Source organism: Procambarus clarkii, chromosome 47 (genome assembly GCF_040958095.1).
Source record: "Procambarus clarkii isolate CNS0578487 chromosome 47, FALCON_Pclarkii_2.0, whole genome shotgun sequence".
Taxonomy (NCBI): domain Eukaryota; kingdom Metazoa; phylum Arthropoda; class Malacostraca; order Decapoda; family Cambaridae; genus Procambarus; species Procambarus clarkii.
In genome coordinates this window covers 6734244-6749537 of record NC_091196.1, presented here as the reverse complement: position 1 = coordinate 6749537, position 15294 = coordinate 6734244, and the positions used below count along the sequence as shown (strand labels likewise).

Here is a 15294-nt window from a genome sequence, read left to right as displayed (position 1 = left end):
CCTCCTCAGTATTGTCAGAAAGCTGTTTGCTCGAGTCACATTGAAGAGGCTCCAAGTACTTGCAGAGAGTCTATCCAGAATCAGAATAAGTTTTCCGAGCTAACAGTTCCACCATCGACATGGTCCTTTCCCTCAGACAACTGCAGGAGAAATGCAGGTAACAGAAGCAGTTACTTTTCGTAGCCTTCATAGATCTGACGAAGACCTTCGACCTCATCAGCAGGGATGGCCTGTTCAAGATCCTCTCCAAGTTCGGATGCCCACCCAGGCTCCTCAGCATCATCAGATCTTTCCACGAGAACATAAAGGCAACGTGGTCTTTGATGGCCTAACATCAGACGCCTTCGACATCCGAAGTGGAGTAAAGCAGGGCTGTGTCCTGGCTCCAACCCTATTCGTGATTTTCTTTGCAGTTATGCTGCAGCACGCCTTCGGATCTGCCACAGAAGGCATCTACCTCCGGATCAGGTCGGATGGAAAGCTCTTTAACCTCGCCAGGCTGAGAGCCAAGACTAAGGTTCGGCTGAGGTATCTGTGCAACTTCCTTTTTGCTGATGACGCATCAGTCACTGCCCACTCAGCCGAAGACCTCCAACGGCTCATGACCCACTTCAGCGAGGCCTGTCAGGCTTTCGGCCTCACAATCAGCCTGAAGAAAAAATAGGTCATGGGACAAAGAGTAGACTCCCCACCTGACATCGGTATTCAATTCCAAACTGGAAGTCGTTCACGACTTCGTGTACTCCACAAATCCACACAATCTCTGACTCCCCCTCTCTTGGTACAGAGCTAAACAAACGCATCGGTTAGGCATGTACTACCATATCCAGACTGACAAAGAGAGTGTGGGCCAACAATACGCTGAGCGATTGTACAAAGATGCAGGTTTACAGAGCCTGTGTCTTGAGCACTTTCCTATATGGCAGTGAGTCTTGGACACTCTGAACACGTCAGGAGAGACAGCTGAACGCCTACGACATGCGCTGCCTCTGACACATCTTGGACATCACCTGGCAAGAGAAGGTGACAAACAACAGCGGGCTCGGGCACGTGGTGCAAACGGGCGATGGCGGGATCCCAAGGATCTCCTGTATAGAGAATTGATGCAGGGAAAGCGTCTAACAGGCAAACCCCAACTACGGTACAGACATATGCAAGAGGAACCTGAGAGCAATGGACGTCGATCTTGCTACGTGGGAAACATTGGCCGCAGGCCGTTCAGCCTGAGGACAGTCTGTTCAAAGAGGTTTCTCCAAGTTCGAGGGGTCACTTGCGAAGAAATCGGAGGCAAAGAGACAGAGAAGGATAGCCGGTAGCCAGGAAGACAGACCAGAATTGGACTTCGTCTGTGCTCGGTGTTTGATGGACTGCCACTCTCGGACTGGCCTCATCAGTCACACCAGACGCTGCACCAGGATTGACAACCCGAGCGCAACTCCATAGTCTCCCTAGACTGTAGGATGCCTACTACTGTATGTGTACTTACCTATTTGTGCTTGCAGGATCGAGCGTTGGTTCTTGGATCCCGCCTTTCTGGCCATAGGTTGTTTAAAGCAATGACTTCTGTCCTTCTTCCCTATCATACCTAGTTTTAAAGATATGCAGAGTGTTTGCTTCCACAATATGCTCCTTTAGTTCATTCCATTTCCTCACTAATATCACGCCAAAAGGAAACTTTATAACAACTCTATGACTCATCTGATTTTCCAGCTTCCACCCATGTCCCCTTGTTATATTGGTATTCCATGTGAACATTTCGTCTATTTCCACTCTGTCAATCCCCCCTACGTATTTTGTATGTTGCTATCATATCTCCCCACACCCTCCTTTTTTCTAAGGACGTCAGGTTCAGTTCCTTTAGTCGCTCTTCATATCCCATCCCATGCAACTCCGTGACAATTCTCTACATACATTTCTGAGCCTTTTCCAGTTTCCTAATGTGTTTCTTTAGATGGGGGGGCTCCATGATAAGGTTGCATACTCTTAGACCTGTCTCACATAGGCAGCGGAAAGTGCTCAGAATGCCTCCTTATTTAGGTATCTGAATGATGTTATAACTTTTGATATCGTAGAGTATGCTGCTGTTGTTATGCGATTTATATGTGCCTCAGGAGTTAAATTTGGTCTTACATCCACTCTCAGGTCCCTTTCTCGAATCGTCATAGGAAGAAAGTTTCCCTTCATTGGAAGAAGGGAAACTACTGACCTTTTGGCCTCCTATCACCTAGTCCCATTTCCAAAACTTTACACTTGTTCGTTTTGAATTCCAGTGGCCATTTCTCTGACCATCTATTTGTTGCTTTGCTAGCTTACATCTCTGATTAATCCATGGGAATTTTAAAAATTTTTCCTTTTGGATTTGGACGATTTTGTCTGCTGGCTCCTTTCACTTCTGTGTGATGTAGTCCATCATGTCTTGGGCCGTCTTTCCTCCGAGCTATGTTTCCAAAGTTTTATCCGATAGGAATTTTCGTATCGCCTCATAGTTTCTCTTTCGGAATGCCAGCCTTTTGTTTTCTGGTCCCTTCTTTAAGTACATTAACCCTATTTAGACCAGGTACTCAAACATCAGTACACTGTGATCTCTCATTCCCACTGGGGCTTCGAAACCGATTTTCCTTATGTCAGAGTCATTCAGATAGGTCGAATCTCGCTGGTTCATCGTTGCCTCTCATTCTTGTGGGTCCCCTGACATGCTGACTTAAAAAGTTTCTTATCGGCACTTCGAACAGTTCAGCTCTCCATGTTTCCTCACCTCCATTTGGTTCCTTGATTTCCCAGTCTATTCTTCCATGATTGAAATCCCTCCATGTTGAGCAGATGGGATCTATTTCTAATGACAGCAGTGGCTGCTCTCAATTATTGTGTTAACTGCCATGTTGTTCCTGCTATACTCTTGCCTGGTTATTTTGTAGTTTGGTGGAGGGATATCACTGCTACTACTACTACTCTTAGTCCTCCCAACGTCACAGTGCCTGCAATGTAGTCTCTGAACCCCCCGCAGCCAGGGATAACCATCTCCTTGAAACTACATTCCTTTTTCATCAGTTGGGCCACGCTGCCTCCTCCCCTTCCTTTCCCCTCTCTCCTTATTACATTGTAGTCCTGGGGAAACACTGCATTCGTTATGAATCCTGAGAGTGTTTATGCGCATGTGTGAATGAGTATGCTATGGTTTGAGTGCGTCCATGTGTGTGTGTTACGGCCACTTTGGGCCAGTAACCAGTTTCTTGTCGTTATAACCTCTTTTATATGTGACCCCAAGTCGATGGTAAGCTTTCAAGAACTGGCTGTGTCAACTAGTAGTTCAATGAAAAAAAAGGGGGAGTAACCAATACACAATTACCTTTACCAATATATCAACACCTTCAGCACTAACTATGTATATATATATATATATATATATATATATATATATATATATATATATAAACTGAAAACTCACACCCCAGAAGTGACTCGAACCCATACTCCCAGGAGCAACGCAACTGGTATGTACAAGACGCCTTAATCCACTTGACCATCACGACCGGACATAATGAGGTGATAGCCGAGGCTATTTGAACCACCCCACCGCCGGCACTCGGATAGTAATCTTGGGCATAGCATTTTACCAAATCACCTCATTCTTTGGGGCACACGTGAGGAACACAAATGCGAACAAGCCTGAATGGTCCCCAGGACAATATGCAACTGAAAACTCACACCCCAGAAGTGACTCGAACCCATACTCCCAGGAGCAACGCAACTGGTATGTACAAGACGCCTTAATCCACTTGACCATCACGGCCGGACATAATGAGGTGATAGCCGAGGCTATTTGAACCACCCCACCGCCGGCACTCGGATAGTAATCTTGGGCATAGCATTTTACCAAATCACCTCATTCTTTGGGGCACACGTGAGGAACACAAATGCGAACAAGCCTGAATGGTCCCCAGGACAATATGCAACTGAAAACTCACACCCCAGAAGTGACTCGAACCCATACTCCCAGGAGCAACGCAACTGGTATGTACAAGACGCCTTAATCCACTTGACCATCACGACCGGACATAATGAGGTGATAGCCGAGGCTATTTGAACCACCCCACCGCCGGCACTCGGATAGTAATCTTGGGCATAGCCTTTTACCAAATCACCTCATTCTTTGGGGCACACGTGAGGAACACAAATGCGAACAAGCCTGAATGGTCCCCAGGACGATATGCAACTGAAAACTCACACCCCAGAAGTGACTCGAACCCATACTCCCAGGAGCAACGCAACTGGTATGTACAAGACGCCTTAATCCACTTGACCATCACGACCAGACATAATGAGGTGATAGCCGAGGCTATTTGAACCACCCCACCGCCGGCACTTGGATAGTAATCTTGGGCATAGCATTTTACCAAATCACCTCATTCAGTTGTTTTCAGTTGCATATTGTCCTGGGAGTATGGGTTCGAGTCACTTCTGGGGTGTGAATTTTCAGTTGCATATTGTCCTGGGGACCATTCAGGCTTGTTCGCATATATATATATATATATATATATATATATATATATATATATATAATATTATATATATATATATATATAATGTCGTACCTAGTAGCCAGAACGCACTTCTCAGCCTACTATGCAAGGCCCGATTTGCCTAATAAGCCAAGTTTTCCAGAATTAATATATTTATTCAATTTTTTTTCTTATGAAATGATAAAGCTACCCATTTCATTATGTATGAGGTCAATTTCTTTTTATTGGAGATAAAATTAACGTAGAAATATCACCGAACCTAACCAACCCTACCTAACCTAACCTAACCTAACCTATCTTTATAGGTTAGGTTAGGTTAGGTAGCCGAAAAAGTTAGGTTAGGTAGATTAGGTAGTCGAAAAACAATTAATTCATGAAAACTTGGCTTATTAGGCAAATCGGGCCTTGAATAGTAGGCTGAGAAGTGAGTTCTGGCTACTAGGTACGACATATATATATATATATATATATATATATATATATATATATATATATATATATAATATATAATTATATAATATATAATTATATATATATATATAAAATAAATATTATATATATATATATATATAATATATTATATATATATTATATATATATATATATTATATATTTGGGAGTATAATTATATATAATATATATATATATTGGGGAGCCGGTCGGCCGAGCGGACAGCACGCGGGACTTGTGATCCTGTGGTCCTGGGTTCGATCCCAGGCGCCGGCAAGAAACAATGGGCAGAGTTTCTTTCGCCCTATGCCCCTGTTACCTAGCAGTAAATTGGTACCTGGGTGTTAGTCAGCTGTCACTGGCTGCTTCCTGGGGGTGGAGGCCTGGTCGAGGACCGGGCCGCGGGGACACTAAAAAAAGCCCCGAAATCATCTCAAGGTGTGTATATATATATATATATATATATATATATATATATATATATATATATATATATATATATATATATATAAACACGTTCAAGTGTTGCGTCAGACTATAAATAAAAATGAATTTTGGAGAATTGATTTTTCAATTACCATCGACAGTGAAAAGAAACATTAGAAATATTGAGAAAATTTGTGTTAGAATTATTATTCTTACTTTTTCGGTCATATTTAATAATATACGTTTACAAGAAAGACTGCTACCAAAATATACATATATAATATATATTATATATATATATTATATATATATATATATATATATATATATATATATATATATATATATTGTTGTACCTAGTACCCAGAACGTCGTACTTGGCCTACTATGGAAGGCCCGATTTGCCTAATAAACCAAGTTTTCCTGAATATATATATTTTTCCATTTTTTTCTTATGAAATGATAAATCTGTAAATTTCATTATGTATAAATTAATTGGTTTAAATTTCAGTAAAACTAATGTAGATATTTGATCGAACCTAACCAACTCTACCTAACCTAACCTAACTTAACCCAACACAACTAAGTCAATAATTTATGGTCTTAATATAAAATAATAATTCAAATAAACTGTTTGGAAAAAAATTATTGAAAATAAAGAAAATCTCTCATCCTATTAGGCAAATCGGGCCTTGCATAGTAGGCCGAGAAGTGCATTCTGGCTACTAGGTACGACATTATATATATCTATATATAAATATATATAAGTATTACTACACCTATTTACAATTGTGACTCTTTAGCACAGGACACAACACATTGGCAGTGTTCATCAATCCCGATGAATCAAGTTTCCATGTTCACGTTATCCACACCTAATGGCGAACACCGGCGAATTCACCTTCTACTACATGGGCCAGTACACACACACACACCATATCGCATACACGATGTGCCAATACCCTACCTCCACTCTCCAGATACACACTGACAGAGGGTTCAGCGCCGCACTGATAGGGGTCTGAAACACTCAAATACAGGGGGAAGCTAACACCCTGGCAGAAGTCTCTAGCGGCTTAGTAGTAGCACTTCTCGACAGACGCGCCACTGTAATCGTGTAACTCTTCCAGACCAATCCTGGGTACGTCAGTCCATACAAGACTGCATACATCAGCAGCAAACACACTGCTCTGAACGACGGCGGCCACTTAGTCCTCACACAGGCCCAAGTCAAGAGTTCAGGACTGCCCAAGGTGAACTGCTTTCCTCGACACAATCGCCTGCTTTCGTCACCTCTGTGAACATAAAACGTCATTAATTACACGGACAATACACTGGGTGACATTGGGATAACACTCTTCCACCGGGGAATTGAAATTGTAACTTGTAGCCACAACCTAGATGGCGTTGATCTTGATACACCCACACCAGAGGTCATCCTCATCGACCTCAGATTCTGACTGAGGCAGGAAACCGAAACCGTTCATTGATTCCATGCCACCACCAACAGATGGCGTTGTCTGCGTAGTACCCAATACCAGGGAGTTGGAGTACAGACCCATAGATGGCACTGAAATCGCCAATCCACGCTCCGACGATGGTGTTGATACCTAACAGTGTGTTTATGTTTACGTGAATGCAATTGTTTGAGTGCTTGTGTGCATCCATGTGTGTGTGTTTATGTATACGTGAATGCAATTGTTTGAGTGCTTGTGTGCATCCATGTGTGTGTGTTTATGTATACGTGAATGCAATTGTTTGAGTGCCTGTGTGCATTTATGCATGTGTTTATGTGTATGTGTATGCTATTGTTTGAGTGCATGTGTGTGTTTATGTGTATGTGTTTACTATTGTTCGAGAGCCTATGTACGTCCATATGTGTGTTTATGTGCACATGTATGCTCTTTTTTTAAGTGCCTGTACTCACCTAGTTGTGCTTGCGGGGTTTGAGTTTTGTCTCTATGGTCCCGCCTCTCAACAGTCAATCAACTGATGTACAGATTCTTGAGCCTACAGAGCTCTATCAAATCTACTTTTGAAACTGTGTATGGAGTCTCCTCCAACCACATCACTGCTTAATGCATTCCATTTGTTAACGATTCTGACACTGAAATAATTCTTTCTAATGTCTCTATGGCTCATTTGGGTACTACGTTTCCACCTGTGTCCCCTTGATCGTGTTCCACCTGTGCAAAAGAGTTTGTCTTTGTCCACCCTGTCAATTTCCCTGTGAAATTTGTAGGTGGTTATCATGTCTCCCCCTTACTGTTCTGATTTCCAGGGACGTGAGGTTCAGCGCGCTTAGCATTTCCTCGTAGCTCATACCTCTCAGTCCCGGGACCAGCCTGGTGGCATACCGTTGAATCTTCTTTAACTTTGTCTTGTGTTTAACTAGGTATGGACACGAGGCTTTAGCTGCATATTCCAGGATTGGTCTGACATAGGTGGTATACAAGATCCTGAATGATTCCTTACACAAGTTTTTAAAAGCAGTTCTTATGTTGGCCAATCATAATCATCGGCAGCATATGCTGCCGATGAGATCCTTTTGATGTGTGCGTCTGTGGCCAGGATCGGTGTGATATCAACTCCCAGATCTTTCTCTCTATTTGACTCTTGCAGGATTTCACGTCCCATATGGTACATTGTATTCAGACTTCTGCTCCCTTCGCTTAATTTCATTACTTTGCTCTTTTCTGAGTGGAACTTTAATAGCCATTTTCTAGACCATTCCTCCTGTTTGTTCAGATCTTCCTTTAGTCTTTGTCGATGTCCATCTGTCTTGATTTTTCTCATAATTTTTGGATCATCAGCAAACATTGAGAGAAATGAGACTATACCCTCTGGAAGATCATTTACATAAATTAGAAAAAGGAGGAGTCTAAGTACAGAGCCCTGTACTCACATAGTTGTGTTTGCGGGGGTTGACCTCTGGCTCTTTGGTCCCGCCTCTCACCCGTCAATCAACAGGTGTACAGATTCCTGAGCCTATTGGGCTCTATCATATCTACACTTGAAACTGTGTATGGAGTCAGCCTCCACCACATCACTTCCTAATGCATTCCATTTGGCAACCACTCTGACACTAAAAAGTTCTTTCTAACATCTCTGTGGCTCATTTGGGCACTCAGTTTCCACCTGTGTCCCCTTGTGCGTGTGCCCCTTGTGTTAAATAGCCTGTCTTTATCTACCCTATCAATTCCCTTCAGAATCTTGAATGTGGTGATCATGTCCCCCTAACTCTTCTGTCTTCCAGCGAAGTGAGGCTTAATTCCCGTAGTCTCTCCTCGTAGCTCATACCTCTCAGCTCGGGTACTAGCCTGGTAGAAAACCTTTGAACCTTTTCCAGTTTAGTCTTATCCTTGACTAGATATGGACTCCATGCTGGGGCTGCATACTCCAGGATTGGCCTGAAATATGTGGTATACAAAGTTCTGAATGATTCTTTACACAAGTTTCTGAATGCCGTTCGTATGTTGGCCAGCCTGGCATATGCCGCTGATGTTATCCTCTTGATATGGGCTTCAGGAGACAGGTCTGGCGTGAAGTCAACCCCCAAGTCTTTTTCTTTCTCTGAATCCTGAAGAATTTCCTCTCCCAGATGATACCTTGTATCTGGCTTCCTGCTCCCTACACCTATCTTCATTATATTACATTTGGTTGGGTTAAACTCCAACAACCATTTGTTCGACCATTCCTTCAGCTTGTCTAGGTCTTCTTGAAGCCTCAAACAGTCCACTTCTGTCTTAATCCTTCTCATAATTTTGGGATCGTCCGCAAACATTGAGAGAAATGAATCTATACCCTCCGGGAGATCATTTACATATATCAGAAACAAGAGAGGACCGAGTACAGAGCCCTGTGGGACTCCACTGGTGACTTCACGCCAATCGGAGGTCTCACCCCCTCACCGTAATTCTCTGCTTCCTATTGCTTAGGTACTCCCTTATCCACTGGAGCACCTTACCAGCTACACCTGCCTGTCTCTCCAGCTTATGTACCAGCCTCTTATGCGGTACTGTGTCAAAGGCTTTCCGACAATCCAGGAAAATGCAGTCCGCCCAGCCCTCTCTTTCTTGTTTAATCTTTGTCACCTGGTCGTAGAATTCTATTAAGCCAGTCAGGCAAGATTTACCCTCCCTGAACCCATGTTGGCGATTTGTCACGAAGTCCCTTCTCTCCAGATGTGCTACCAGGTTTTTTCTCACGATCTTCTCCATCACCTTGCATGGTATACAAGTCAAGGACACTGGCTTGTAGTTCAGTGCCTTTTGCCTGTCGCCCTTTTTGTATATTGGGACCACATTCGCCGTCTTCCATATTTCTGGTAGGTCTCCTGGCTCCAGTGTCCTACTATGCACTATAGAGAGTGGCAAGCAAAGTGCCTCTGCACACTCTTTCAGTACCCATGGCGAGATCCCGTCTGGACCAACAGCCTTTCTAACATCCAGATCCAGCAGGTGTCTCTTGACCTCCTCTCTCGTAATTTCGAACTCTTCCAAGGCTGCCTGGTTTACTTCCCTTTCTCCTAGCACAGTGACCTCACCTTGTTCTGTTGTGAAGACCTCCTGGAACCTCTTGTTGAGTTCATCACACACCTCTTTGTCATTCTCTGTATACCTGTCCCCGCCTGTTCTAAGTTTCACTACCTGTTCTTTCACTGTTGTTTTCGTTCTGATGTGACTGTGGAGTAGCTTTGGTTCGGTCTTGGCTTTGTTTGCTATATCATTTTTATAACTTTTCTCTGCTTCTCTTCTCACCCTGATATACTCATTTCTGGTTCTATGGTATCTCTCTCTGCTTTCTGGTGTTCTGTTATTCCGGAAGTTCCTCCACGCCCTTTTGTTCAGTTTCTTTGCTTCCATACATGCCCTATTATACCATGGATTCTTCTTTTGCTTCTCGGATTTTTCCTTTTGGGCCGTGATGTATCTGCTTACTGCCTCCTGACACTTTTGGGTGACATAGTCCAGCATTTCTTGTACAGACTTAGCTCTGAGGTCTGTGTTCCAAGGTATTTCCCTTAGAAAGCTTCTCCTCATAATTTCCCTTTCGGTTTGCCAGCCTTTTGTTGCCTAGTTCTTTTTCGGGGGGATAATTCCTTGCTCTACCAGTTAGTCAATACACAAGTTCAATATACTGTGATCACTCATTCCCAAGGGTGCTTCCACTTTGACTTCTCTTATATCCCACTCATTTAGGGTAAATATCAGATCAAGCATTGCTCGTTCATCTTCTCCTCTCATTCTTGTTGGTTCCTTGATGTGCTGGCTTAGAAAGTTTCTTGTTGCCACGTCCAGCAGCTTAGCTCTCCATGTTTCTGGTCCTCCATGCGGGTCTCTGTTTATCTTTCCATGGTTGAAGTCTCCCATGATTAGTAGTCCAGATCCATTCCTGCTAGCAACACTAGCTGTTCTCTCTATTATGTTAATGGTGGCCATGTTGTTTCTATCATATTCCTGTGTGGGTCTTCTGTCATTTGGTGGTGGATTATATATGACTACGACTATAATTTTTTGCCCTCCAGTTGTTATTGTACCTATTATGTAGTCACTGAAACCTTCCATCCCTGAACAACCAACTCCTCAAAATCCCAGCCTTTTTTTACCAGCAGAGCTAAACCACCCCCACCTCTTCCTTCTCTCTCTTTCCTCATAACATAACAGTCCTGTGGGAACACTGCATTTGTTATGGTTCTCGTTAGCTATTATGCTAACTATTATGCTATGTGAGAGCTATTATGTCTGGGTTTTCCTCTAGTACCCATTCTCCAAGTTCATTTGTTTTATTTGTAATTCCATCTATGTTAGTGTACATTGCCTTGAGGCTCACTTTCTTCTGCCCCTTTTCAAATCTCCTCCTTGGTGAGTGTTCTGCTGGTGGAGGAAGCTGTGCCATGGGTGTGAGGATTTGTGAGGTGGATACCAGGGTTGCAGAGGATACTGGGATGAGGGGTGGGGGGTCAAGTGAAAGGAGAGGGATAGGGAGGGTATGGGGTGAAAGGGGAGGGAGGAGAAGGATGAAAGGGGGGTTTTCTATGCAGAAGAGGGTGGTGGGGTTGCCCTCCCCGCTGGTGTTACTGGGTAGCTGGTTGTGGGTTCCCCCCTCACAGCTGGGGATGTTGTGTTTGGAGCTGTGATTTCCTGGTTTTGCCTTCCCCCTCTGCTTCTTCCTTGCTTCTGCCGCCATGGCCCTCTCCTCCCTCGTCATGTCCCTCTGGAGGAATACTTTTTTTTAATTCTCCCACATGTTGCAGGTGGCTTTTCTTTGTTAGAATCGTCTCTTTTGTGTTCTCGTTTGCAAACACTATCTTTAACACACGGTCTTGGTTTTTTTTTGTACCAGCCTAACCTGAAAACCTTCTCAATGCTATGCTCAGCCCCTTCCATGTCTAGTGCCTTCAGTATTTCATTCACTGCCGCTTTGTCCTTATCATTCCACTCTTTCCTATTAGAGCCTTCCTGCTCTTTAATACCCACAGCTACCACTGATCTTTCCTTTACCTTTCCAGCAGCTGGCTAGTGGAGCGTGCCGCTTCCTGTGAGGTGGCTGCTTTCATGGCTACCTCCATCATTGCAGACATTACTTCAGAGTTGTTTTTTAGCATTTCTGCAAATGTTGCTTTTATTGTGGCATTCTCTTTTAAAATGCTATTACCACCTTCTTCTTGGGTGGTTATCTGAGTCTCAGCATCGATACTATTCTCTTTGATGGCTCTAATCTCCTCCTTTGCTGCTGTCAGCTCTCTTTTTAGGTTTCTTATTTCATTTTTCATTTCCTGCATCATTTCCTGCATCTCACTCTTGATGTCCTCCAGAAACTGGGCAAAAATTTCCTTTATTTCGTCACCTGGACTTTTCATTGTTCCTGTTGCCTCTGGCTGTCATCCTTGACCCTGTTCCTAGTTGTGCTGTGATAGGATTTGTCAGAAGGGTAGAGTGGGGTGGGGGAAAGAGAGAGATAGATAGAGAGAGAGAGAGAGAGAGAGAGAGAGAGAGAGAGAGAGAGAGAGAGAGAGAGAGAGAGAGAGAGAGAGAGAGAGAGAGAGAGAGAGAGAGAGAGATGGAGAGACCGAGAGGGGGGAGAGAGAGAGACTCTCAGCTGAGTCCTGTGGGACTGCGCTGGTGACATCTCGCCACCCTGATGTATCCCCTCTCCTCACAGTTACTCGCTGTTTCCTGTTGCTTTGATTCCCCTTATCCAAAGGAGCACCTTACCTTTCACTCCTGCCTATTGCTCCAGCTTTTGTAGCAGCCTTTTATGGGATACAGTGTCAAAGTCTTTCGGACAGTTCAAGAAAATGCATTCTGCCCACTCTTCTCTTTCTTGCCTATTTTTTGTTGCCTGGTCATAGAATTCTATTAAACCTGTGAGGCACAATTCATCATCTCTGAAGCGATGCTGGTGGTGTGTTACCAAGCTATTTCCCTCCAGTTGCTCTACGAGCCTTTTCCTCACGATCTTCTCCATCACCTTGAATGGTATACAAGTTAGGGAGACTGAGCTGTTGTTCAGTGCCTCTTGCCTGTCACCCTTTTTGTATATTGGGACTACATTAGCTGTCTTCCAACTTTCAGGTAGGTCTCCTGTTTCCAGTGACCTGTTATACACCATTGAGAGTGGCGCACTTAGTGCTTCTGCACCTTCTTTTAGTATCCACGGTGACACTCTGTCAGATCCAACAGCCTTTGTCACGTTCAGCTCCAACAGACTAAATTTTACCTCATCACTTTTGAGGTCAAATTCCTCCAATGTTGTTTGGTTGGCCTCGCCCTCATCTAGTGCAGGGGGCTTCTCCTTGTTCCATTGTGAAGACCTCCTGGACTCTTTTGTTGTGTTCTTCACGCACCTCCTTGTCATTCTCTGTATCTGTTCTCCCCATTCTCAGTTTCTTCACTTGTTCTTTCACACCTGTTTTCTTCCTGATGTGGTTGTGGAGCAGGTTTTGTTGGTTGGGTCTTTCCTTTACTTGCAATGTCCTTTTCATACTGTCTTTCTGCGTCTTTCCTCACTCTGAGGTACTCATTTTTGGCTCTCTGGTATCTCTCTCCCTGCTTTCTGGTGTTCTCTTATTTCTGTAGCTTCTCCATGTTCTTGAACTCAATTGCTTCGCTACCTTACATTCCTGATTGAACCATGGATTCGTCTGTTGCTCATCATTTTTTCCCTGTTGGGCCTGGATAAATCTGTCTGCGGCTTCCTGGCACTTCTGGGTGACGTAATCCATCATACCCTGTGCAGTCTTTTCTCTGAGATGTGTTTCCCATGGTATTCCCATTAGGGGAAATGAGAAACCTCATTTCTTCGGTAATTTAGTCTTTTCCTTTCCAATCCTATCCATGGATAGGTTATCCTTACCTCTTCCAGATACTCAAATGTCAATATACGGTTGTCACTCATTTGCATGGGGGCTTCAAATTTGATTTCCCTTATTTCTGACTCATTCAAGGTGAATATCAGGTCGAGTCTAGCTGGTTCGCCATTGCCTCTCATTCTCGTGAGTTCCCTGACATGTTGGCTCCTAAGTGACTTGTTGCCACTTCCAGGAGTTTAGCTCTCCATGTATCTGCACCTCAATGTGGGTCCCATTCACCCAGTCTAACTTTCCATGGTTGAAATCGCCCATGATTAAGAGTCTGGATTGATTCCTACATGCATGCGAAGCTGCTCTTCTGTGTGCGTTCATGTGTATGTTTATATGTACATGTATGATATTGTTTGAGAACCTTTATGCGTCCATGTGTATGTTTACGTGTACATGTATGCTATTGTTTGAGTGCATGTGTGCGTTCATGTGTGTGTTTATGTGAACGTGTTTGCTATTGTTTTAAAGCCTGCGTTTCTTAATGTGTTTGTTTATGTGTACATGTTTGCTATTGTGTGAGGGCCTATGTGCGTGCATGTGTTTTTATTTACTATTTGTGCCAGTATGGTTGAGTTGTTAGTTGTTGGACCCAGCCTTTCTAACCGTCGGTTGTCTAATTTGCTGATTTCCTACCTATTTTCCTCTATTATATCTGCTACATATATGTTTCTCTAACACACACACATCCCATGATGCACCTATAGCAGCTGTCCAACTCCCAGGCACCTATTTACTTCTTGAACAGTGGCCTCATGTTAAAGAAAATTTGTCTATATATTTTGACAAATTTATTTCTGTGCGAGTGCGTGCAGGTGTGTACACATGTGAACATGTCACTAAACTCTGAAAACCATGTGTAGTGTCTCCCTCCACAGGTGGGTCCTGTGCTCAGCTTGCGTCACACCAATGCGGGTGGTGGTTCAGCGACTGCAGTTATGTTTTTCCCACGAGTCTCCGGAGAAACATGGCGACATGGTACTGGGCGCCAGGTGTCAGAGGCAGCAGCGGGGTGGGTCTCCAGCAGATACACATGATGACACGACCCCAGAACTTCCCAACTTGTCACGAGTGATTGTTGGTAAGATAATGTGGGGGTGGTGGTTAGCAGGGAGTGGTGCATCCCTATTACTGCCTTGTCTATTAGCGCCTTACCTATTACTGCCTTACCTATTTGTGCCTTACCAATTAGCGATTTTACTATGACTACCTTACCTATTTGGTAAGGTACCTTACCAAATTACCTTACCTTACCTATTTTACCTTACCTATTACTACCTTACCTATTTTACTATAATTACCTTACCTTACCTTACCTATCAGTCTGTCAGGTGCAGTCGCAGTGAGAGGTTGTGTTTGCTGGAGCTCCGATTGTAGTAACATTATTATAGGAATAATGGAAGGATTAGTGAAGGATTTGATGAATCTAGTTGGAACTCTGAGAGCAGAGATGGATTCCCTACGAGAGGAGGTACGACAGTTGAAATATCGGGAAGAAACGAAGGAGGAGACCAATATTAACAAGACCTCGTCGTG

At 43.7% G+C, this 15294-nt stretch overlaps 1 protein-coding gene across 1 annotated transcript in view; it reads left to right on the top strand.

Moving 5' to 3' along the window:
* LOC123762896 (fibrinogen-like protein A) overlaps window positions 1-14833 on the top strand; it is a 324583-nt gene extending 309750 nt beyond the window's left edge. Inside the window, exon 7 of the mRNA XM_069301923.1 lies at window positions 14637-14833. Within this exon, the coding sequence (XP_069158024.1) occupies window positions 14637-14833 (197 nt within the window). The remainder of the gene's footprint in view (window positions 1-14636) is intronic.
* Window positions 14834-15294: the final 461 nt, after the last annotated feature.